We start from the raw sequence: 27,365 nt of genomic DNA on the forward strand, positions 1-27,365 counted from the left end.
TCAAAAGTTGTATTAACTACTGTGTATTACTGTAATCAAAATAAAGTCCTTAACTGTAGTTCAAAAGTTGTATTAACTACTGTGTATTACTGTAATCAAAATAAAGTCCTTAACTGTAGTTCAAAAGTTGTATTAACTACTGTGTATTACTGTGATCAAAATAAAGTCCTTATCTGTAGTTCAAAAGTTGTATTAACTACTGTGTATTACTGTGATCAAAATAAAGTCCTTATCTGTAGTTCAAAAGTTGTATTAACTACTGTGTATTACTGTAATCAAAATAAAGTCCTTAACTGTAGTTCAAAAGTTGTATTAACTACTGTGTATTACTGTAATCAAAATAAAGTCCTTATCTGTAGTTCAAAAGTTGTATTAACTACTGTGTATTACTGTAATCAAAATAAAGTCCTTATCTGTAGTTCAAAAGTTGTATTAACTACTGTGTATTACTGTAATCAAAATAAAGTCCTTAACTGTAGTTCAAAAGTTGTATTAACTACTGTGTATTACTGTAATCAAAATAAAGTCCTTAACTGTAGTTCAAAAGTTGTATTAACTACTGTGTATTACTGTAATCAAAATAAAGTCCTTAACTGTAGTTCAAAAGTTGTATTAACTACTGTGTATTACTGTAATCAAAATAAAGTCCTTATCTGTAGTTCAAAAGTTGTATTAACTACTGTGTATTACTGTAATCAAAATAAAGTCCTTAACTGTAGTTCAAAAGTTGTATTAACTACTGTGTATTACTGTAATCAAAATAAAGTCCTTAACTGTAGTTCAAAAGTTGTATTAACTACTGTGTATTACTGTAATCAAAATAAAGTCCTTAACTGTAGTTCAAAAGTTGTATTAACTACTGTGTATTACTGTGATCAAAATAAAGTCCTTATCTGTAGTTCAAAAGTTGTATTAACTACTGTGTATTACTGTGATCAAAATAAAGTCCTTATCTGTAGTTCAAAAGTTGTATTAACTACTGTGTATTACTGTGATCAAAATAAAGTCCTTATCTGTAGTTCAAAAGTTGTATTAACTACTGTGTATTACTGTAATCAAAATAAAGTCCTTATCTGTAGTTCAAAAGTTGTATTAACTACTGTTTATTACTGTAATCAAAATAAAGTCCTTATCTGTAGTTCAAAAGTTGTATTAACTACTGTGTATTACTGTAATCAAAATAAAGTCCTTATCTGTAGTTCAAAAGTTGTATTAACTACTGTGTATTACTGTAATCAAAATAAAGTCCTTATCTGTAATTCAAAAGTTGTATTAACTACTGTGTATTACTGTGATCAAAATAAAGTCCTTATCTGTAGTTCAAAAGTTGTATTAACTACTGTGTATTACTGTGATCAAAATAAAGTCCTTAACTGTAGTTCAAAAGTTGTATTAACTACTGTGTATTACTGTAATCAAAATAAAGTCCTTATCTGTAGTTCAAAAGTTGTATTAACTACTGTGTATTACTGTAATCAAAATAAAGTCCTTAACTGTAGTTCAAAAGTTGTATTAACTACTGTGTATTACTGTAATCAAAATAAAGTCCTTATCTGTAGTTCAAAAGTTGTATTAACTACTGTGTATTACTGTAATCAAAATAAAGTCCTTAACTGTAGTTCAAAAGTTGTATTAACTACTGTGTATTACTGTAATCAAAATAAAGTCCTTATCTGTAGTTCAAAAGTTGTATTAACTACTGTGTATTACTGTAATCAAAATAAAGTCCTTATCTGTAGTTCAAAAGTTGTATTAACTACTGTGTATTACTGTAATCAAAATAAAGTCCTTAACTGTAGTTCAAAAGTTGTATTAACTACTGTGTATTACTGTAATCAAAATAAAGTCCTTAACTGTAGTTCAAAAGTTGTATTAACTACTGTGTATTACTGTGATCAAAATAAAGTCCTTATCTGTAGTTCAAAAGTTGTATTAACTACTGTGTATTACTGTGATCAAAATAAAGTCCTTATCTGTAGTTCAAAAGTTGTATTAACTACTGTGTATTACTGTGATCAAAATAAAGTCCTTAACTGTAGTTCAAAAGTTGTATTAACTACTGTGTATTACTGTAATCAAAATAAAGTCCTTATCTGTAGTTCAAAAGTTGTATTAACTACTGTGTATTACTGTAATCAAAATAAAGTCCTTATCTGTAGTTCAAAAGTTGTATTAACTACTGTGTATTACTGTAATCAAAATAAAGTCCTTATCTGTAGTTCAAAAGTTGTATTAACTACTGTGTATTACTGTGATCAAAATAAAGTCCTTATCTGTAGTTCAAAAGTTGTATTAACTACTGTGTATTACTGTGATCAAAATAAAGTCCTTAACTGTAGTTCAAAAGTTGTATTAACTACTGTGTATTACTGTAATCAAAATAAAGTCCTTATCTGTAGTTCAAAAGTTGTATTAACTACTGTGTATTACTGTAATCAAAATAAAGTCCTTAACTGTAGTTCAAAAGTTGTATTAACTACTGTGTATTACTGTAATCAAAATAAAGTCCTTATCTGTAGTTCAAAAGTTGTATTAACTACTGTGTATTACTGTAATCAAAATAAAGTCCTTAACTGTAGTTCAAAAGTTGTATTAACTACTGTGTATTACTGTAATCAAAATAAAGTCCTTAACTGTAGTTCAAAAGTTGTATTAACTACTGTGTATTACTGTAATCAAAATAAAGTCCTTATCTGTAGTTCATTCATGTTAATAATGTTTGTTTGCACTGAGCTTATTATCCAATTCTCCCCAAAATTTGCACAGAGCCAAATCTGGCCCGTTAATCGTAGCTTTAACCTTTTCCGAGAACTGAAGCCAATTGTTCAAATATCATTTACAGAAATACGAGTAGTTAATTGGTCTATTCATCTTCTGGTTGCCGTTAATTGGACCAGACAAAATGAATAAACGTCAGGTTTGACGTGTTCCTACCCTAGTCGTCCGGTGCATGGGACTTCAGTCAGCTTGGCTTTTTAAAGCAGCGGCAGCCACCAAAGGAATACCGAAACGATGGTTTGCCATCATCAGCGACGTTGCTGAGGCATTCCTAGCTTCTTTACGGACATGATTTATGTCATGAAAACTGTACAATCTAAAACTGTTTACGTGGGAAATGTTTCAAAATCCACGTTCGTGGTTTTCTTTGATATTTTCTACGGTTAACTTGAACATTTCGTCCGTGGTGTTTGTGTATTGTTTTTGTTCACACTGACAGGGTTGATTGTTTAGTATTTTTTTTCAATGTTTGTCTCGTAATACTTACTCGAGTTTAGGGTTACAGTACAGATGAATTATGAAAGACCATTTTAAAAGTAATTACATAGGTTTACTTCATATTCAAAAGTCACAAAAGTAAGTTCAATAGATGGCACATTTTTATCTTATACATATATGGTTCTTAAAGAAACAATAGGTGTTAACACTTCCAGTGGATTTTGTCCAATCACATTAAACGTCTGAACAAATAATCTGCTAAAACAGGAAGTAAAACTTTGTTCGTGCTTGGAGTACAGATAAGAATGATCTCCACATTATGTGTTTGTTTGTTTTTTTACTCAGCACTTTGGTTTTTACGTTTCGGAAACGTTTTGACAAGCTCGCTGTTCCTCTGATCTCACTTTAAATACAAATTGTGGTTGGTTCCCCAAGCGATAAACTTCGAGAGACAAATGTAGAACTATTTATGAAGTGTGATGTTCTATAGGAACTGGCCTGACTTCAAATAATTCACCACCTCAGCTCATCAGCTGAACGATCCACCTGTGCTCTCCAACTAACAGATTTTCGTAACGATAACTGTAACATAACAAATTCACTTGATACGCAGTCATGTACGATTAACACCTCCAAAATAATCCGCAGGCGAAATGTTTCCTCCAGGTGTCGCAGCAGTAGCATTAAACACTCCGCTGGAATACACTGGTCTCTGAATAGCTGCTGCTGCTACCTGGCGGTACTGATAGTTCAAATTGGCAGCGTAGCCAAGTGAAGGGTGTCCAGAGAGGCTAGCGTAGTGTGCTACCCAATAAGGAGACGTTTGGAGCATTCTTTGGACAGCTGCATAGTTACCGGCCTCAGCGAGAAGTTCCAGTCCAACAGCGGTTTGACGTTTCCATTTGGTCCTGAGAAGAAAGTAATAATAGTTATTAGAAACATAATGACATGTATCGAACCCTGAATTACAGGGTTTGTTGTTATGTAGGTTTTAGACTTCACTGTCTGATATCGTCAGCTGAACAGTGGTTACACTGTCTGATATCGTCGACTGAACAGTGGTTAAAATGTTTAATATCGTCAGCTGGACAATGGTTACATTGTTTGATATCGTTAGCTGGACAGTGGTTACACTGTCTGAAAGAAAGAAAGTTGAGGTTTTCTTCTACAACAAACTAAAATGTGACATATTGTTATTAAATACGTGTTACTATTCTACAACAAACTAAAACGTGACATAATGTTATTAAACACGTGTTACTATTCTACAACAAACTAAAATGTGACATAATGTTATTAAATACGTGTCACTATTCTACAACAAACTGTGACATAATGTTATTAAACACGTGTTACTATTCTACAACAAACTAAAATGTGACATAATGTTATTAAATACGTGTCACTATTCTACAACAAACTGTGACATAATGTTATTAAACACGTGTTACTATTCTACAACAAACTGAAATGTGACATAATGTTATTAAACACGTGTTACTATTCTACAACAAACTGAAATGTGACATAATGTTATTAAATACGTGTTACTATTCTACAACAAACTGAAATGTGACATAATGTTATTAAATACGTGTTACTATTCTACAACAAACTAAAACGTGACATAATGTTATTAAATACGTGTCACTATTCTACAACAAAATGTGACATAATGTTATTAAACACGTGTTACTATTCTACAACAAACTGAAATGTGACATAATGTTATTAAATACGTGTTACTATTCTACAACAAACTAAAACGTGACATAATGTTATTAAATACGTGTCACTATTCTACAACAAACTGTGACATAATGTTATTAAATACGTGTTACTATTCTACAACAAACTGTGACATAATGTTATTAAATACGTGTTACTATTCTACAACAAACTAAAATGTGACATAATGTTATTAAATACGTGTCACTATTCTACAACAAACTGTGACATAATGTTATTAAATACGTGTTACTATTCTACAACAAACTGTGACATAATGTTATTAAATACGTGTTACTATTCTACAACAAACTAAAATGTGACATAATGTTATTAAATACGTGTTACTATTCTACAACAAACTAAAGCTACGTCCTGTTCCACACTTTATTAAAATGTGTAATTTCTACTATGAGGCTGAAGTGAAAGCTAAGTCAATGACATGAAACCAAAACATGTATATGAAATCCAATAAAACTGTTTTAAGTTCAAGATGTTAATAGTTTCATTTTAATCCTACGTAACGAATAATTCATATAACATTAACATATCACGATAAGAAATAAAATATAGTGCACTGTCAAAAAACTACAGTGGACCAGTATTTCATTTATTAATTTACTTGTAATACCAGTTATCTACTGTCATAAGTTTTTAGCTGAATGCACTTCGAGTCAACTGCTTGGAAACTTGGACTAATCTTATAGGCTACGTTCCTCTAAAAACAAGTCTTATTTTACCATGGTAATTGATAACCTATCGGCTTTATGAATTTTTTTTTTCTGTCTCTTCCTGGAACTGTTTTTGGACCACAGTAGTGGCTTGGAGACAATAACATAAAACAGGTAGCTCTTCCGCTAGGAGGCCTAACAAACTCACCAGTTTCACGTGTCTGATCCCGCCGCTATGGAATGTTTAGACGTAGATAAAAAAATGACATTTGTTTGTTATAGTAAGTGTTTCAGGGGCGGATCATACGAAATCTTTAATTATTGTCTTCAGCCCTCCTGTTTTGTTAAGACTCCGGTGTACACGTATCACGCAACCTAGCCATTTACTGACGTGCGGCTCGCCACCCGCCTTGCTGTGGTCCATGGGCGGCTCGACATCAAATAGAACTCGTCAGATATAACGTTTTAATTGACCAATAAAATTCATATTTATCGTCAGTGTAGCTAGTTCTCTACACCAGTATGATTGGTTATAAAATATCAATAAGCCTCAATAATATCACCTGTATATAAACTGTCTTTTTGTCAACTTTTTTTTCTCTAAACGTGTTACACTTGTTCGTTCGTTCTTCGGTTGCGTATTGTTTTATCGTATTATTCTCACTAAGTTCTATTATTTGACTCAGAAATACAATATGAAATACTGATATATTTGAATACAAGCCCGTTTCATTCATTATTCTTGTGGTGTATTTAATCCGTGTGAACATATCTCATGGTTGGCAGAATCTCGAAAGATAAACGAAACGCTATCCGGATATGGTGTTAAATGATTAGTCTCTCCTGTAGAGTATAATTAACTTGGTCTAGACCCATACAAAGCCTATCTGTATTAACCATTCCTAACTTAACACTGACAGACTAGAGGGAATACAGCTCTAACCTCTATAATTAACTTGGTCTAGACCCATACAAAGCCTATCTCTATTAACCATTCCTAACTTAACACTGACAGACTAGAGGGAATACAGCTCTAACCTCCGACTTTGGGCTTCTCTTCCATCAACGAATAGCGGAATTGGTAGTCACATTATAACGTCTCGACGGCTGAAAGGCCTAAAAAGTTCGGCGATGGGGATTCAAACCATCGGCCCTGAAATTGCGAGTCGAGCGTCCTGACCACGTGAGGCCGAGATAACGTTTGCATTTAAGAGCACATCATAACTTGTCGTTTATAATATTAATTATAAATAAAAACGTAAATAAGACATTATTTCGATTTTCTAATTATTCCAACTTGTTCGACAGTAAATCATAGTACAATGATACTGTAATATGGATGGGTGGGTCAGGTTAACACCTCTCGACAGCGTGGAGACATCAAGGTACATTATAGTCATTTCTACATCCGACGTCTATGAACACCACGTTTCATGGTCAGAAAACTACCACGTTCAGATCCTGCATACCTTTCAGTCAGACTGGATGAGTGATGTACTTATCACATAATTGTGTAGTAATAATATTTTATTTCTCTAGGTGTTGCGTGGTGGAAAATAAGGTAGAAAAAACATTCAGTGACAGAGAGTTAAAACTCGCGTAACTTTAATTCAGCTTTGTTAAACCTAAGTAACGAGTGGGCTTATTACAATACACACCGGTAGACTTTTATCTACAAGATTCGAGACCAATAGCTCTATTGTAATCATTCGATATATATTTTTGTGGCGAAAAAAACAACAAAACTATCTTTCCCTTCTTGATAAAATAATTGTCTTCTCACGAGAGATGGTACCTGCCCTGCGGGCGTGAAGTCTCGTGGTGGTAAGAGTCGCGTCACGTGGAGATAGCTACCGAGGTCTGGTTAGTGTAGCAATTTCGCTGTTAACGAACCATGTGACAACACTCTTGTCGGTTAATTATGGTATAAAACAAATAAATATATCTTAGAGCTTAAATAACTAGTTAAAGAGTATGTTAATGGTATAGAATATCACTGGGTATCATAACGTACTAGATGTGTTATTTGTGTAGTATGTCAGTGGATATCATAATGTACTAGATGTGTTATTTGTGTAGTATATTAGTGGATATCATAACGTATTAGATGTGTTGTTTGTGTAGTATATTAGTGGATATCATAACGTACTAGATGTGTTATTTGTGTAGTATATTAATGGATATCATAACGTATTAAATGTGTTGTTTGTGTAGTATATCAGTGAATATCATAACGTACTAGATGTGTTGTTTGTGTAGTATATTAGTGGATATCATAACGTATTAAATGTGTTGTTTGTGTAGTATATCAGTGGATATCATAACGTACTAGATGTGTTATTTGTGTAGTATATTAGTGGATATCATAACGTATTAAATGTGTTGTTTGTGTAGTATATCAGTGGATATCTTAACGTACTAGATATGTTGTTTGTGTAGTATATCAGTGGATATCATAACGTACAAGATGTGTTATTTGTATAGTATATTAGTGGATATTATGACGTAGTAGATGTGTTATTTGTGCAGTGTACCAATGGATATCATAACACAATAAATGTAGAATATTTCTACGTGACAACTACATGTTCATACAACTTACTATACTACTAAACATCTGGTTTAACCTCGTTCTGCTCTTCTGTTTCATAAAATATCTCTAACCACAGTCTTACCTTCTGTTTTGGTACCACGTCTTAACTTGGGTATCCGTTAAGTTAAGTTTGGCAGCTAGCTCCATTCGATCTTGCACGCTGAGATATTTTTGTCTTTCGAAGCTTTTCTCTAAAGTCTGTGAGTTTTCAGAAGAAATAAAAAAATGAATAAAATGTAAAATATACCAAAAGAAAGCGGGAAACGTTTCGTTTGTTTTGTCGGATTGTTCAACGTTAGGCATGTTTAAAGATACGCTTGTTTTGTCGGGTTGTTCAACGTTAAGCATGTTTAAAGACAGTTTCAGTTTTTATCACGAAATTACTGATGAAATAAAAAGTAAACCAGAGAGAAAAGTTTAAGATATTCTAGTAATTGTACAAATTGTGGAATAATTTGGTAATACACTTCCTCGTTAAAAACGACAGTTGAATTTAGATTAAATTTTTCAGGGACATCTCGTCACTTAGCTAACAAAGACGTAAGAAACATGGGGCAGGACTTACCCGAGGTATACCATAAAGTATTACAATCTTTCCCTATCTGAAGCTGGTGGTCTGGGAGGACTTACCCGAGGTATACCATAAAGTATTACAATCTTTCCCTACCTGAAGCTGGTGGTCTGGGAGGACTTACCCGAGGTATACCATAAAGTATTACAATCTTTCCCTACCTTAAGCTGGTGGTCTGGGAGGACTAAACCGAGGTATACCATAAAGTATTACAATCTTTCCCTACCTGAAGCTGGTGGTCTGGGAGGACTAAACCGAGGTATACCATAAAGTATTACAATCTTTCCTTACCTTAAGCTGGTGGTCTGGGAGGACTTACCCGAGGTATACCATAAAGTATTACAATCTTTCCCTACCTGAAGCTGGTGGTCTGGGAGGACTTACCCGAGGTATACCAAAAAGTATTACAATCTTTCCCTACCTGAAGCTGGTGGTCTGGGAGGACTTACCCGAGGTATACCATAAAGTATTACAATTTTTCCCTACCTGAAGCTGGTGGTCTGGGAGGACTTACCCGAGGTATACCGTAAAGTGTTACAATCTTTCCCTACCTGAAGCTGGTGGTCTGGGAGGACTTACCCGAGGTATACCATAAAGTATTACAATCTTTCCCTACCTGAAGCTGGTGGTCTGGGAGGACTTACCCAAGGTATACCATAAAGTATTACAATCTTTCCCTACCTGAAGCTGGTGGTCTGTGAAAGCTGTTCGCGCCTTTCTTGGCTTCTTTCCCTTTAGGTTTATACTGTGAACATCGTCTTTCAGATCTAGAAACAGTCATGACAAGTATCTTGTAAACCAATAGAAATATATTGAAACAGCGCGTGCTATTCGTTTAATACTTAAGCCTTACAAAAATGTGTCGACACCGTTAACATAATACCAATAACGCATACATAACCCAGCAACACTGTATACAAAGATACTCATACTTTATACACAGTGAATAAACGTGTTTATACCATTACCAATACCGAATAAACAAATATCAAGACTGTATTACTCAAATCATATCATGTGTTATAAGACTTTATATATCACCATAAAGTACCAGTATATCATTCAACTAAATATTGCTCGCTAAGGTTCTCGATTTTAACGAAACACATTATAAGATCTTCTAGTTTACTAAACACAGTCTACGGTTCTTGGTTTAGACACGTTACAAGATCTTCTAGTCTACTAAACACAGTCTACGGTTCTTGGTTTCAACTATACACGTTATAAGATCTTCTAGTTTACTAAACACAGTCTACGGTTCTTGGTTTAGACACGTTATAAGATCTTCTAGTTTACTAAACACAGTCTACGGTTCTTGGTTTCAACTATACACGTTATAAGATCTTCTAGTTTACTAAACACAGTCTACGGTTCTTGGTTTAGACACGTTATAAGATCTTCTAGTTTACTAAACACACTCTACGGTTCTTGGTTTAGACACGATATAAGATCTTCTAGTTTACTAAACACAGTCTACGGTTCTTAGTTTGGACACGTTATAAGATCTTCTAATTTACTAAACACAGTCTACGGTTCTTTGTTTAGACAGGTTATAAGATCTTCTAGTTTACTAAACACAGTCTACGGTTCTTGGTTTATACACGTTATAAGATCATCTAGTTTACTAAACACAGTCTACGGTTCTTGGTTTCAACTATACACGTTATAAGATCTTCCAGTTTACTAAACACAGTCTAGGGTTCTTGGTTTATACACGATATAAGATATTCTAGTTTACTAAACACAGTCTGCGGTTCTTGGTTTAGACACGTTATGAGATCTTCTAGTTTACTAAACACAGTCTACGGTTCTTGGTTTAGACACGATATAAGATCTTCTAGTTTACTAAACACAGTCTACGGTTCTTGGTTTGGACACGTTATAAGATCTTCTAGTTTACTAAACACAGTCTACGGTTCTTTGTTTAGACACGTTATAAGATCTTCTAGTTTACTAAACACAGTCTACGGTTCTTGGTTTAGACACGTTATGAGATCTTCTAGTTTACTAAACACAGTCTACGGTATTAGTTTCAACTATACACGTTATAAGATCTTCTAGTTTACTAAACACAGTCTATGGTTCTTGGTTTCAACTATACACGTTACAAGATCTACTAGTTTACTAAACACAGTCTACGGTTCTTGGCTTATACACAATATAAGATATTCTAGTTTACTAAACACAGTCTACGGTTCTTGGTTTATACACGATATAAGATCTTCTAGTTTACTAAACACAGTTTACGGTTCTTGGTTTGGACACGTTATAAGATCTTCTAGTTTACTAAACACAGTCTACGGTTCTTGGTTTAGACACGTTATAAGATCTTCTAGTTTACTAAACACAGTCTACGGTTCTTGGTTTAGACACGTTATAAGATCTACTAGTTTACTAAACACAGTCTACGGTTCTTGGTTTAGACACGTTACAAGATCTTCTAGTTTACTAAACACAGTCTACGGTTCTTGGTTTCAACTATGCACGTTATAAGATCTTCTAGTTTACTAAACATAGTCTACGGTTCTTGGTTTCAACTATACACGTTATAAGATCTTCTAGTTTACTAAACACAGTCTACGGTTCTTGGTTTAGACACGTTATAAGATCTTCTAGTTTACTAAACACAGTCTACGGTTCTTGGTTTGGACACGTTATAAGATCTTCTAGTTTACTAAACACAGTCTACGGTTCTTTGTTTAGACACGTTATAAGATCTTCTAGTTTACTAAACACAGTCTACGGTTCTTGGTTTAGACACGTTATGAGATCTTCTAGTTTACTAAACACAGTCTACGGTTCTTAGTTTCAACTATACACGTTATAAGATCTTCTAGTTTACTAAACACAGTCTATGGTTCTTGGTTTCAACTATACACGTTACAAGATCTACTAGTTTATTAAACACAGTCTACGGTTCTTGGTTTATACACAATATAAGATATTCTAGTTTACTAAACACAGTCTACGGTTCTTGGTTTATACACGATATAAGATCTTCTAGTTTACTAAACACAGTTTACGGTTCTTGGTTTGGACACGTTATAAGATCTTCTAGTTTACTAAACACAGTCTACGGTTCTTGGTTTAGACACGTTATAAGATCTTCTAGTTTACTAAACACAGTCTACGGTTCTTGGTTTAGACACGTTATAAGATCTACTAGTTTACTAAACACAGTCTACGGTTCTTGGTTTAGACACGTTACAAGATCTTCTAGTTTACTAAACACAGTCTACGGTTCTTGGTTTCAACTATGCACGTTATAAGATCTTCTAGTTTACTAAACATAGTCTACGGTTCTTGGTTTCAACTATACACGTTATAAGATCTTCTAGTTTACTAAACACAGTCTACGATTCTTGGTTTATACACGATATAAGATATTCTAGTTTACTAAACACAGTCTACGGTTCTTTGTTTAGACACGTTATAAGATCTTCTAGTTTACTAAACACAGTCTACGGTTCTTTGTTTATACACGTTAGAAGATCTTCTAGTTTACTAAACACAGTCTGCGGTTCTTGGTTTAGACACGTTAGGAGATCTTCTAGTTTACTAAACACAGTCTACGGTTCTTGGTTTAGACACGATATAAGATCTTCTAGTTTACTAAACACAGTCTACGGTTCTTGGTTTGGACACGTTATAAGATCTTCTAGTTTACTAAACACAGTCTACGGTTCTTTGTTTAGACACGTTATAAGATCTTCTAGTTTACTAAACACAGTCTACGGTTCTTGGTTTAGACACGTTATGAGATCTTCTAGTTTACTAAACACAGTCTACGGTTCTTAGTTTCAACTATACACGTTATAAGATCTTCTAGTTTACTAAACACAGTCTATGGTTCTTGGTTTCAACTATACACGTTACAAGATCTACTAGTTTACTAAACACAGTCTACGGTTCTTGGTTTATACACAATATAAGATATTCTAGTTTACTAAACACAGTCTACGGTTCTTGGTTTATACACGATATAAGATCTTCTAGTTTACTAAACACAGTTTACGGTTCTTGGTTTGGACACGTTATAAGATCTTCTAGTTTACTAAACACAGTCTACGGTTCTTGGTTTAGACACGTTATAAGATCTTCTAGTTTACTAAACACAGTCTACGGTTCTTGGTTTAGACACGTTATAAGATCTACTAGTTTACTAAACACAGTCTACGGTTCTTGGTTTAGACACGTTACAAGATCTTCTAGTTTACTAAACACAGTCTACGGTTCTTGGTTTCAACTATGCACGTTATAAGATCTTCTAGTTTACTAAACATAGTCTACGGTTCTTGGTTTCAACTATACACGTTATAAGATCTTCTAGTTTACTAAACACAGTCTACGGTTCTTGGTTTAGACACGTTATAAGATCTTCTAGTTTACTAAACACAGTCTACGGTTCTTTGTTTAGACACGTTATAAGATCTTCTAGTTTACTAAACACAGTATACGGTTCTTGGTTTAGACACGTTATGAGATCTTCTAGTTTACTAAACACAGTCTACGGTTCTTAGTTTCAACTATACACGTTATAAGATCTTCTAGTTTACTAAACACAGTCTATGGTTCTTGGTTTCAACTATACACGTTACAAGATCTACTAGTTTACTAAACACAGTCTACGGTTCTTGGTTTATACACAATATAAGATATTCTAGTTTACTAAACACAGTCTACGGTTCTTGGTTTATACACGATATAAGATCTTCTAGTTTACTAAACACAGTTTACGGTTCTTGGTTTGGACACGTTATAAGATCTTCTAGTTTACTAAACACAGTCTACGGTTCTTGGTTTAGACACGTTATAAGATCTTCTAGTTTACTAAACACAGTCTACGGTTCTTGGTTTAGACACGTTATAAGATCTACTAGTTTACTAAACACAGTCTACGGTTCTTGGTTTAGACACGTTACAAGATCTTCTAGTTTACTAAACACAGTCTACGGTTCTTGGTTTCAACTATGCACGTTATAAGATCTTCTAGTTTACTAAACATAGTCTACGGTTCTTGGTTTCAACTATACACGTTATAAGATCTTCTAGTTTACTAAACACAGTCTACGGTTCTTGGTTTAGACACGTTATAAGATCTTCTAGTTTACTAAACACAGTCTACGGTCCTTGGTTTAGACTCGTTATAAGATCTTCTAGTTTACTAAACACAGTCTACGGTTCTTGGTTTAGACACGTTATAAGATCTTCTAGTTTACTAAACACAGTATACGGTTCTTTGTTTAGACACGTTATAAGATCTTCTAGTTTACTAAACACAGTCTACGGTTCTTGGTTTATACACGTTATAAGATCTTCTAATTTACTAAACATAGTCTACGGTTCTTGGTTTAGACACGTTACAAGATCTTACAGTTTACTAAACACAGTCTACGGTTCTTGGTTTAGACTCGTTATAAGATCTTCTAGTTTACTAAACACAGTCTACGGTTCTTGGTTTAGACACGATATAAGATCTTCTAGTTTACTAAACACAGTCTACGGTTCTTTGTTTAGACACGTTATAAAATCTTCTAGTTTACTAAACACAGTCTACGGTTTTTGGTTTAGACACGTTACAAGATCTTCCAGTTTACAAAACACAGTCTACGGTTCTTGGTTTAGACTCGTTATAAGATCTTCTAGTTTACTAAACACAGTGTACGGTTCTTGGTTTAGACTCGTTATAAGATCTTCTAGTTTACTAAACACAGTCTACGGTTCTTGGTTTATACACGATATAAGATCTTCTAGTTTACTAAACACGGTCTACGGTTTTTGGTTTGGACACGTTACAAGATCTTCCAGTTTACTAAACACAGTCTACGGTTCTTGGTTTAGACACGTTACAAGATCTTCTAGTTTACTAAACACAGTCTACGGTTCTTGGTTTAGACTCGTTATAAGATCTTCCAGTTTACTAAACACAGTCTACGGTTCTTGGTTTAAACTCGTTATAAGATCTTCTAGTTTACTAAACACAGTCTACGGTTCTTGGTTTAGACACGTTATAAGATCTTCTAGTTTACTAAACACAGTCTACGGTTCTTGGTTTAAACTCGTTACAAGATCTTCTAGTTTACTAAACACTGTATACAGAACTGATGTTCACTTTACTTACACTTTATCAAATAATTACAAACACTAAAAATGTGTGTCGACGTAACTTACGCTATGTAGACAAAGTTCTTTACTATAGGAGATCCCTGGAGCTGCGGCTATGTAGCCGAAAAACTCCTAAATGTGGCGACACTTAGCGGCTCGACATCTGACGCCGTATTTCTCAGGTCAGGTCGCTGGGGACTTCGTTTGTGCCAACCCCATTAAAAGACTGCACAACGCTGCGCTGAGCGTATCTTTCCTGACCAGCAGGATTCGGTAAGATAAATTCGTGTAAAACAAAAATGTCAGATCTCGCCGCAGGTTCCACCAGAACAAGTAATTCACGTTCATAGTAATTCTGTGATATAGTAATTCTGTGATACATATTAATTCTGTGATACATAGTAATTCTGTGATATAGTAATTCTGTGAAACATATTAATTCTGTGATACATAGTAATTCTGTGATATAGTAATTCTATGATACATAGTAATTCTGTGATACATAGTAATTCTGTGATACATATTAATTCTGTGATATAGTAATTCTGTGATACATAGTAATTCTGTGATACATATTAATTCTGTGATATAGTAATTCTGTGATACATATTAATTCTGTGATATAGTAATTCTGTGGTACATAGTAATTCTGTGACATAGTAATTCTGTGATACATATTAATTCTGTGATATAGTAATTCTGTGATACATAGTAATTCTGTGATACATAGTAATTCTGTGATATAGTAATTCTGTGATACATAGTAATTATGTGATACATATTAATTCTGTGATATAGTAATTCTGTGATACATATTAATTCTGTGATACATATTAATTCTGTGATATAGTAATTCTGTGATACATAGTAATTCTGTGATACATATTAATTCTGTGATATAGTAATTCTCTGATACATAGTAATTCTGTGATACATAGTAATTCTGTGATACATATTAATTCTGTGATATAGTAATTCTGTGATACATAGTAATTATGTGATACATATTAATTCTGTGATACATATTAATTCTGTGATATAGTAATTCTGTGATACATAGTAATTCTGTGATGCATATTAATTCTGTGATACATATTAATTCTGTGATATAGTAATTCTGTGATACATATTAATTCTGTGATATAGTAATTCTGTGATACATATTAATTCTGTGATATAGTAATTCTGTGATACATAGCAATTCTGTGATACATATTAATTCTGTGATATAGTAATTCTGTGATACATAGTAATTCTGTGATACATATTAATTCTGTGATATAGTAATTCTGTGATACATAGTAATTCTGTGATACATATTAATTCTGTGATACATAGTAATTCTGTGATACATATTAATTCTGTGATACATAGTAATTCTGTGATACATAGTAATTCTGTGATACATATTAATTCTGTGATACATAGTAATTCTGTGATACATATTAATTCTGTGATACATAGTAATTCTGTGATACATAGTAATTCTGTGATATAGTAATTCTGTGATACATAGTAATTCTGTGATATTGCCTTAATAATACGTGAACTTTACTTTTCACAGTAGATTTTAACACACACCTTTAACTGTTATGAATAATATACTACTTATCAAACTTCCCCAGTCAACTCAGTGTTAACTTTAGACGATCACAAAGTTAAACACAGGGTTTCGACACCCGTGGTAGACCAAGCGTGTAGCTATTACAGAAAGGATGAACCTTAACGTCGGTTCCGTTAAGAGTATTATCAAGTGTCAAAACCAAAAATAATACATGTGACATCATGCTGTTCTTTGTATGACTCAGAAGTGTGTTACTGAATCACGTGTGTTATCGGAGTTTAATCTACAGTTTAGATCCCAAACATCTGTAAAACAAATATTACAACATAAAGCAGATTGTCTTCTTCAGTTAACGTTCTTTAATCTACATTTTAGTTTCTATAACATCTGTAAAACTAGAATTACAACACCTTAATGTACCTGCAACAACACAAGATATACATTGTCTTCTTCTCTTGGCGGTAATTTATCTACAGTTTAGTTTCTATAACATCTGTAAAACTTGAATTACAACACCTTAATGTATCTACTACAACACAAGATATACACTGTCTTCTTCTGTTAGCGTTGTTTTATCTACAGTTTAGTTTCTGTAACATCTGTAAAACTTGAATTACAACACACTAATGTCTCTACTTTAATACAAGATAAGTATTGTCTTCTTCTCTTGGCGGTAATTTATCTACAGTTTAGTTTCTATAACATCTGTAAAACTTGAATTACAACACCTTAATGTATCTACTACAACACAAGATATACATTGTCTTCTTCTGTTAGCGTTGTTTTATCTACAGTTTAGTTTCTGTAACATCTGTAAAACTTGAATTACAACACCTTAATGTATCTACTACAACACAAGATATACACTGTCTTCTTCTGTTAGCGTTGTTTTATCTACAGTTTAGTTTCTGTAACATCTGTAAAACTTGAATTACAACACACTAATGTCTCTACTTTAATACAAGATAAGTATTGTCTTCTTCTCTTGGCGGTAATTTATCTACAGTTTAGTTTCTATAACATCCGTAAAACGTGATTTACAACACCTTAATGTACCTGCAACAACACAAGATAGGTATTGTCTTCTTCTGTTAGCGTTGTTTTATCTACAGTTTAGTTTCTGTAACATCTGTAAAACTTGAATTACAACACCTTAATGTACCTGCAACAACACAAGATAGGTATTGTCTTCTTCTGTTAGCGTTGTTTTATCTACAGTTTAGTTTCTGTAACATCTGTAAAACTTGAATTACAACACACTAATGTGTCTACTTTAATACAAGATAAGTATTGTCTTCTTCTCTTGGCGGTAATTTATCTACAGTTTAGTTTCTATAACATCCGTAAAACTTGATTTACAACACTTTAATGTACTTGCAACAACACAAGATAGGTATTGTCTTCTTCTCTTAGCGTTGTTTTATCTACAGTTTAGTTTCTATAATATCTGTGAAACTAGAATAACAACACCTTAATGTACATGCAACAACACAAGATGGATATTGCGTCCTTCTTTTAGCGTTGTTTTATCTATCGTTTAGTTTCTATAAACCCTGTAAGACTAGAATTACAACACCATACTCTATCTAGAACAAATCAAGATACATATTGTCTTCTGTTAGCGCTGTTTCATCTACAGATTATTTTCTATAACATCTGTAAAACTAGAATTATAACACCTTAATGTATCTACTATAACCCAAGATATACATTGTCTTCTTCTGTTTGCTTTGTTTTATCTGCACTTTAGATTCTATAACGTCTTTAAAACAAGAATTCCAACACCATAATGTATACACTACAACACAAAATACAAACTGTCTTCTTCATTTAGCGTTTTTTATCTACAGTTTAGTTTGTAAACGTCTGTATAACTGGGACTGGGAATACAACACCTTAATGTATCTACTACAACACTAGTTACATATTGTTTTCTTCTGTTACCGTTGTTTTATCTACAGTTTTAGTTTCTATAACATCTGTAAAACTAGAATTACAACACCTTAATGTATCTACTACAACACAAGATATACATTGTCTTCTTCTGTTTGCGTTGTTTTATCTACACTTTAGATTCTATAACGTCTGTAAAACAAGACTTCCAACATATTAATGTATCAACTACAACACAAAATACAAACTGTCTTCTTCTGTTAGCGTTGTTTTATCTTTGGTTTAGTTTCTAAATTGCAACAGTTTAACATATGTACTACAACTCATGATATATATATTGTCTTCTTCCGTTAGTTTTATTTTATCTTCAGTTTAGTTTCAATAACATGTGTGAAACTAGAATTACAACACAAGATGGATATTTTCTTCTGTTGTCTTTGTTTTATTTACAGCATAGTTTTTATGGCATGTGTAAAACTAGAGTTAAGTTCGTCAGAGGTTTCGTCACGTATCAGCAACAACTTGTAAAGACGGTTATCTCTGAAGATTAAGTGTTACTGTTTTAATGGGTATTTTTAATTGTATTGTCGATAAACGTATATATATATATTCAATTTTATTTTAGAAAGTATTTCAGATCACCATGAGTCAATCAACCAAGATATACTTATAGACTTCAATGAATGTAAGTAATTACTGTGATTTTTTTGTTTGTGTGTATCACAATTGCAGTCCCCTCGTTTTCCTTCGTAACCTTAGTTTTGTAAGGGAGATGTCCAGTGGTCAATATAACTGTCAACTTAATGAACTAGCAGTCTCATCAAAAAGTCGTTAACTGACCAGGGGCTTTCATGAGCACAATATATCGGGCAAGGTGTCAAGTAGTTGTCCTCAAGTGACGTAGGCTGGTGGCTACACCTGTTTTCTGTGACAGGTTTGTCTTCATTAACATGACTTGTAGCAGTAGTAGTAGTGATGTGTTCTTCGTGAAAGATCTGAACTTTAGATTCTGGAAAGAGTAATATAGTTATACGTTTCTAACCTTTTGTAATTAGGAAAGAACGAGTTGTCATCTAACGTTCTGATAAAAAACATTATGTACTGAATTATGAAGCAAATTATGTACCGAATTATGTAGTAAATTATGTACTGAATTATGTAGTAAATTATGTACTGAATTATGAAGCAAACTATGTACCGAATTATGTTGTAAATTATGTACTGAATTATGTAGTAAATTATGTACTGAATTATGTAGCGAATTATGTACCAAATTATGCAGTAAATTATGTACTGAATTATGTAGTAAATTATGTACTGAATTATGTACTGAATTACGTAGTAAATTATGTACCGAATTATGTCCTGAATTATGTAGTAAATTATGTACCGAATTATGTAGCGAATTATGTACTGAATTACGTAGTAAATTATGTAGCGAATCATGTACTGAATTATGTAGTAAATTATGTTGCGAATTACGTAGCGAATTATGTACTGAATAACGTAGTAAATTATGTACTGAATTACGTAGTAAATTATGTACTGAATTATGTAGTAAATTATGTACTGAATTATGTAGCGAATTAAGTACTGAATAACGTAGTAAATTATGAACTGAATTATGTACTGAATTACGTTGTAAATTATGTACTGAATTATGTAGCGAATTATGTACTTAATTATGTAGCGAATTATGTACTTAATTATGTAGTAAATTATGTACTGAATTATGTAGTAAATTATGTACTGAATTATGTAGTAAATTATGTCCTGAATTATGTAGTAAATTATGTACCGAATTATGTAGCGAATTATGTACTGAATTACGTAGTAAATTATGTAGCGAATCATGTACTGAATTATGTAGTAAATTATGTTGCAAATTACGTAGCGAATTATGTACTGAATAACGTAGTAAATTATGTACTGAATTACGTAGTAAATTATGTACTAAATTACGTAGTAAATTATGTACTGAATTATGTAGTAAATTCTGTACTGAATTATGTAGCGAATTATGTACTGAATAACGTAGTAAATTATGAACTGAATTATGTACTGAATTACGTTGTAAATTATGTACTGAATTATGTAGCGAATTATGTACTTAATTATGTAGCGAATTATGTACTGAATTATGTAGTAAATTATGTACTGAATTATGTAGTAAATTATGTACTGAATTACGTAGTAAATTATGTACTGCATTACGTAGTAAATTATGTAGCGAATTATATAGTAAATTATGTACTGAATTATGTAGTAAATTATGTAGCGAATTATGTAGTAAATTATGTACTGAATTACGTAGTAAATTTTGTAGCGAATTACGTAGTAAATTATGTACTGAATTATGTAGTAAATTATGTAGCGAATTATATACTGAATTACGTAGTAAATTATGTACCGAATTATGTACTGAATAAATAGAATGTCTTGTTTTATTTTTCATAACGTCATGAAACATGAGGTATAAATAAATAAACTAAGACATCAGTTTATAAACATGACGAGTGAAGTAAAGAGTTTCGTTCGTAGTCTTTAGTTGACGCGATCCGGTCGAAGAATAAAACATTCATAGTAACTTATAGTGAAATAGAAATAACTGTATGACACAGGAGAAGACGAGATACGGTCATACAACAAAACATTCATAGTAACTTACAGTAGATTAGAAATAACTGTATGACACAGGAGATGACGAGATACGGTCGTACAACAAAACATTCATAGTAACTTATAGTGAAGTAGAAATAACTGCATGACACAGGAGAAGACGAGATACGGTCATACAACAAAACATTCATAGTAACTTATAGTAGATTAGAAATAACTGCATGACACAGGAGAAGACGAGATACGGTCATACAACAAAACATTCATAGTAACTTATAGTAGATTAGAAATAACTGTATGACACAGGAGATGACGAGATCCGGTCGTACAACAAAACATTCATAGTAACTTATAGTAGATTAGAAATAACTGTATGACACAGGAGATGACGATATACGGTCGTACAACAAAACATTCATAGTAACTTATAGTAGATTAGAAATAATTGTATGACACAGGAGATGACGAGATCCGGTCGTACAACAAAACATTCATAGTAACTTATAATAGAGTAGAAATAACTGTATGACACAGGAGATGACGAGATACGGTCGTACAACAAAACATTCATAGTAACTTATAGTAGATTAGAAATAATTGTATGACACAGGAGATGACGAGATCCGGTCGTACAAAAAAACATTCATAGTAACTTACAGTAGAGTAGAAATAACTGTATGACACAGGAGATGACGATATACGGTCGTACAACAAAACATTCATAGTAACTTATAATAGAGTAGAAATAACTGTATGACACAGGAGATGACGAGATACGGTCGTACAACAAAACATTCATAGTAACTTATAGTGAAGTAGAAATAACTGTATGACACAGGAGATGACGAGATACGGTCGTACAACAAAACATTCATAGCAACTTACAGTGAAGTAGAAATAACTGTATGACACAGGAGATGACGAGATACGGTCGTACAACAAAACATTCATAGTAACTTATAGTAGATTAGAAATAACTGTATGACACAGGAGATGACGAGATACGGTCGTACAACAAAACATTCATAGTAACTTATAGTGAAGTAAAAATAACTGTATGTATGACACAGGAGATGACGAGATACGGTCGTACAACAAAACATTCATAGTAACTTATAGTGAAGTAGAAATAACTGCATGACACAGGAGATGACGAGATACGGTCGTACAACAAAACATTCATAGTAACTTATAGTAGATTAGAAATAACTGTATGACACAGGAGATGACGATATACGGTCGTACAACAAAACATTCATAGTAACTTATAGTAGAGTAGAAATAACTGTATGACACAGGAGATGACGAGATACGGTCGTACAACAAAACATTCATAGTAACTTATAGTAGATTAGAAATAACTGTATGACACAGGAGATGACGAGATACGGTCGTACAACAAAACATTCATAGTAACTTATAGTAGATTAGAAATAACTGTATGACACAGGAGATGACGAGATACGGTCGTACAACAAAACATTCATAGTAACTTATAGTAGAGTAGAAATAACTGTATGACACAGGAGATGACGAGATACGGTCGTACAACAAGACATTCATAGTAACTTATAATAGAGTAGAAATAACTGTATGACACAGGAGATGACGAAATCCGGTCATACAACAAAACATTCATAGTAACTTACAGTAGATTAGATATAACTGTATGACACAGGAGATGACGAGATACGGTCGTACAATAAAACATTCATAGTAACTTATAGTAGAGTAGAAATAATTGTATGACACAGGAGATGACGAGATACGGTCGTACAACAAAACATTCATAGTAACTTATAGTAGATTAGAAATAACTGTATGACACAGGAGATGACGAAATCCGGTCGTACAACAAAACATTCATAGTAACTTATAGTAGATTAGAAATAATTATATGACACAGGAGATGACGAGATCCGGTCATACAACAAAACATTCATAGTAACTTACAGTAGATTAGATATAACTGTATGACACAGGAGATGACGAAATCCGGTCGTACAACAAAACATTCATAGTAACTTATAGTAGATTAGAAATAATTATATGACACAGGAGATGACGAGATCCGGTCATACAACAAAACATTCATAGTAACTTACAGTAGATTAGATATAACTGTATGACACAGGAGATGACGAGATACGGTCGTACAATAAAACATTCATAGTAACTTATAGTAGAGTAGAAATAATTGTATGACACAGGAGATGACGAGATACGGTCGTACAACAAAACATTCATAGCAACTTATAGTAGATTAGAAATAACTGTATGACACAGGAGATGACGAAATCCGGTCGTACAACAAAACATTCATAGTAACTTATAGTAGATTAGAAATAATTATATGACACAGGAGATGACGAGATCCGGTCATACAACAAAACATTCATAGTAACTTACAGTAGATTAGATATAACTGTATGACACAGGAGATGACGAGATACGGTCGTACAATAAAACATTCATAGTAACTTATAGTAGAGTAGAAATAACTGTATGACACAGGAGATGACGAGATACGGTCGTACAACAAAACATTCATAGCAACTTATAGTAGATTAGAAATAACTGTATGACACAGGAGATGACGAAATCCGGTCGTACAACAAAACATTCATAGTAACTTATAGTAGATTAGAAATAATTATATGACACAGGAGATGACGAGATCCGGTCGTACAACAAAACATTCATTGTAACTTACAGTAGATTAGATATAACTGTATGACACAGGAGATGACGAGATACGGTCGTACAATAAAACATTCATAGTAACTTATAGTAGAGTAGAAATAACTGTATGACACAGGAGATGACGAGAACCGGTCATACAACAAAACATTCATAGTAACTTATAGTAGATTAGAAATAATTATATGACACAGGAGATGACGAGATACGGTCGTACAACAAAACATTCATTGTAACTTATATTAGATTAGAAATAATTGTATGACACAGGAGATGACGAGATACGGTCGTACAACAAAACATTCATAGTAACTTATAGTAGATTAGAAATAACTGTATGACACAGGAGATGACGAGATACGGTCGTACAATAAAACATTCATTGTAACTTATAGTAGAGTAGAAATAATTATATGACACAGGAGATGACGAGATACGGTCGTACAACAAAACATTCATTGTAACTTATAGTAGATTAGAAATAATTGTATGACACAGGAGATGACGAGATACGGTCGTAGAACAAAACATTCATTGTAACTTATAGTAGATTAGAAATAATTGTATGACACAGGAGATGACGAGATACGGTCGTACAATAAAACATTCATTGTAACTTATAGTAGATTAGAAATAATTGTATGACACAGGAGATGACGAGATACGGTCGTACAATAAAACATTCATTGTAACTTATAGTAGATTAGAAATAATTATATGACACAGGAGATGACGAGATACGGTCGTACAACAAAACATTCATAGTAACTTATAGTAGATTAGAAATAACTGTATGACACAGGAGATGACGAGATACGGTCGTACAACAAAACATGCATAGTAACTTATAGTAGAGTAGAAATAACTGTATGACACAGGAGATGACGAGATCCGGTCATACAACAAAACATTCATAGTAACTTATAGTAGAGTAGAAATAATTGTATGACACAGGAGATGACGAGATACGGTCGTACAACAAAACATTCATAGTAACTTATAGTAGATTAGAAATAACTGTATGACACAGGAGATGACGAGATACGGTCGTACAACAAAACATTCATAGTAACTTATAGTAGATTAGAAATAATTGTATGACACAGGAGATGACGAGATACGGTCGTACAACAAAACATTCATAGTAACTTATAGTAGATTAGAAATAACTGTATGACACAGGAGATGACGAGATACGGTCGTACAACAAAACATTCATAGTAACTTATAGTAGATTAGAAATAATTGTATGACACAGGAGATGACGAGATACGGTCGTACAACAAAACATTCATAGTAACTTATAGTAGATTAGAAATAACTGTATGACACAGGAGATGACGAGATACGGTCGTACAACAAAACATTCATAGTAACTTATAGTAGATTAGATATAACTGTAATTACTTGTCATTATTGTTACGAGATATAAAATAATAACGTTATTATTAGTAGTTATGATGTCACGTGGTTGATCTTTCTTGAATATTTTTATTTCACAAGTTTCAACCAAAGCATTGTTTTATTTGGGTTGAAATAGGTTTATTTTACTTTAAAACATTTCATCTGAGCTGAAGGGAAGCAACGTCTAATCTTAAAATGTTACTTTTCTTTTGTCTTTCTTTTAGTTTCTTCTACCTCCACGTGCGTCCAAAAGAAGATAAAATCTACCCCTGAATTCCAAAAGTAGTGTTTCAGAATCATTTTCGGGGTCTTGTGGAAATAGGTTTTAAAACGTTTGAGACATAACTTCAAACTACAAAGAGAAATGATTTTAAATTTAAGTATTCCTCTTTCTTTGTGGAAATATTTAAGTATTTTTACTGGACATATACTATCGTCATTAATTCGTTTTTGTTTTTTTAAATGTCTTTATTTAAATTTTCTTATATAGTTAATTTTCTTTAAATAACATATCTTGATACTGTTCTGACTTTTATTAACACAATACCTTTAGTTAGCCCTTAATATCTTCAGGTACATATAATTTTATTTTGAAAATAACATTTATAATTTTCATTGTATTTGGTTTATTTTAGTTTTCATTTTAGTAAAATAAGGTAAAACGTTTATCTTTATCAATTAACGTACTTTGTTATAGGTTTAGTTCTATTTCATAAGAATGTGTTTAGCCAACACTTAACGTACTTTGTTATAGGTTTAGTTCTATTTCATAAGAATGTGTTTAGCTAACACTTAACATACTTTGTTATAGATTTAGTTCTATTTGATATTGTTTGTTCGTTTTTTTTAATTTCGCACAAAGCTACTCGAGTGCTATCTGTGCTAGCCGTCCCTAATTTAGCAGTGTAAGACTAGAGTGGGCTACTCTTGGGCTACTCTTTTACCAACGAATAGTGGGATTGATCTTCACGTTATAACGCTCCCACGGCTGAAAGGGCGAGCATGTTTGGCGCGACGGGGATGCGAACCCGCGACCCTCAGATTACGAGTCACACGCCTTAAGACGCTTGGCCATGCCTGGCCCACTACTTTATCAGAATGACTTTAGGTAACAGTTAACACACTTTGTTATAGGTTTAGTTATATTTTATAAGAATGACTTCAGGTAACATTTAACACACTTTGTTATAGGTTTAGTTATATTTTATAAGAATGACTTCAGGTAACATTTAACACACATTGTTATAGGTTTAGTTATATTTTATATGAATGACTTCAGGTAACATTTAACACACTTTGTTATAGGTTTAGTTATATTTTATAAGAATGACTTCAGGTTACATTTAACACAGTTTAATTTTCCTTTCATAGCATGTACTAAACATTCCTATATACATGATTGGCTCGTTATAATAATACTGGTGACATTACCACTACAAATAACGATAATTTTTTGTTATAACAGTAAGTGTTTTACCTGAAATGTTTTGTGGATTTTTAAGACAATTTTTCCGGGTTAATTCTCGACATAAAATCGCATCTCTAGTGGTTGTTTTGTTTTAAACGGTGTTCTAATATTTCATCTGTGAATGTATTAGTTAGCTTTGTGGAGGTTTACTGCTTTATGTCCCAGGCGATTAAATTTTGTGGTGATTTTTAGGGTTAGGACAACAAAAATGACCAATGGAACTAAAGCTTTACCTTCCATTTTACTTTTGTCCACATCATCAACAGGAACACCCGTACCGGACTGTGAAGAGTTCAACGGTTGCGCTGGCTGTGTCGCGTGTCCGAGGATGTCACGTATCAAGAAAGAAGTGGTCGGAATACCAGGTTCGTTGCGGGAGATAACGCACGCCATTTTCGGCGAGTCGTCTTCAGCCGAACGTGGGGAGAAGTGGCCTACGCTCACGCTCTCTCTAACTGTAGGGTTGTCCTCATAATTGGGTTTTTCGGAGAGAGATGAACCACTCGTAGTCGATTCTAAACCTCGAGAAAACATCACAGGAACTTCAACCTAAATTAAGCGTTCTCTTCATAAATGAAAAATATGATTCAAACCAATTTTGTAACGTTCGAAGGGTTAGAGGAGAGAACAAACCCGCTTCAGATCTCTGCCATTTGACGCAAAGCCTTACTTCCAGCTGATTAACGGTAGACCAATATTGCGCCTGTTGGAGTCACTCTAGCGTGTCGCGGGGCTAACTGGAAAGTAAACAGAGCTTTTAGCACAGATTGGGCAACTTACAACCATTCCTGATATGGTAACTTAAGATATGGCTTTGTGGCTTTGGATGCGGG

General features: G+C 33.1%; 1 protein-coding gene across 1 annotated transcript; it reads right to left on the minus strand.

Moving 5' to 3' along the window:
- Positions 1 to 2,695: 2,695 nt before the first annotated feature.
- Positions 2,696 to 27,365, minus strand: LOC143247832 (barH-like 1 homeobox protein). Its single transcript, XM_076496359.1, has 4 exons — positions 26,766 to 27,365; positions 9,461 to 9,546; positions 8,291 to 8,406; positions 2,696 to 4,124 (listed from the first exon to the last, which is right to left on the minus strand). Exons 1-4 carry the CDS (start codon positions 27,064 to 27,066, stop codon positions 3,830 to 3,832), a joined length of 798 nt encoding a protein of 265 aa, XP_076352474.1. The 5' UTR covers positions 27,067 to 27,365; the 3' UTR covers positions 2,696 to 3,829.

Source organism: Tachypleus tridentatus, chromosome 3, assembly GCF_004210375.1.
Source record: "Tachypleus tridentatus isolate NWPU-2018 chromosome 3, ASM421037v1, whole genome shotgun sequence".
In the NCBI taxonomy this organism is placed as follows: Eukaryota; Metazoa; Arthropoda; class Merostomata; order Xiphosura; family Limulidae; genus Tachypleus; species Tachypleus tridentatus.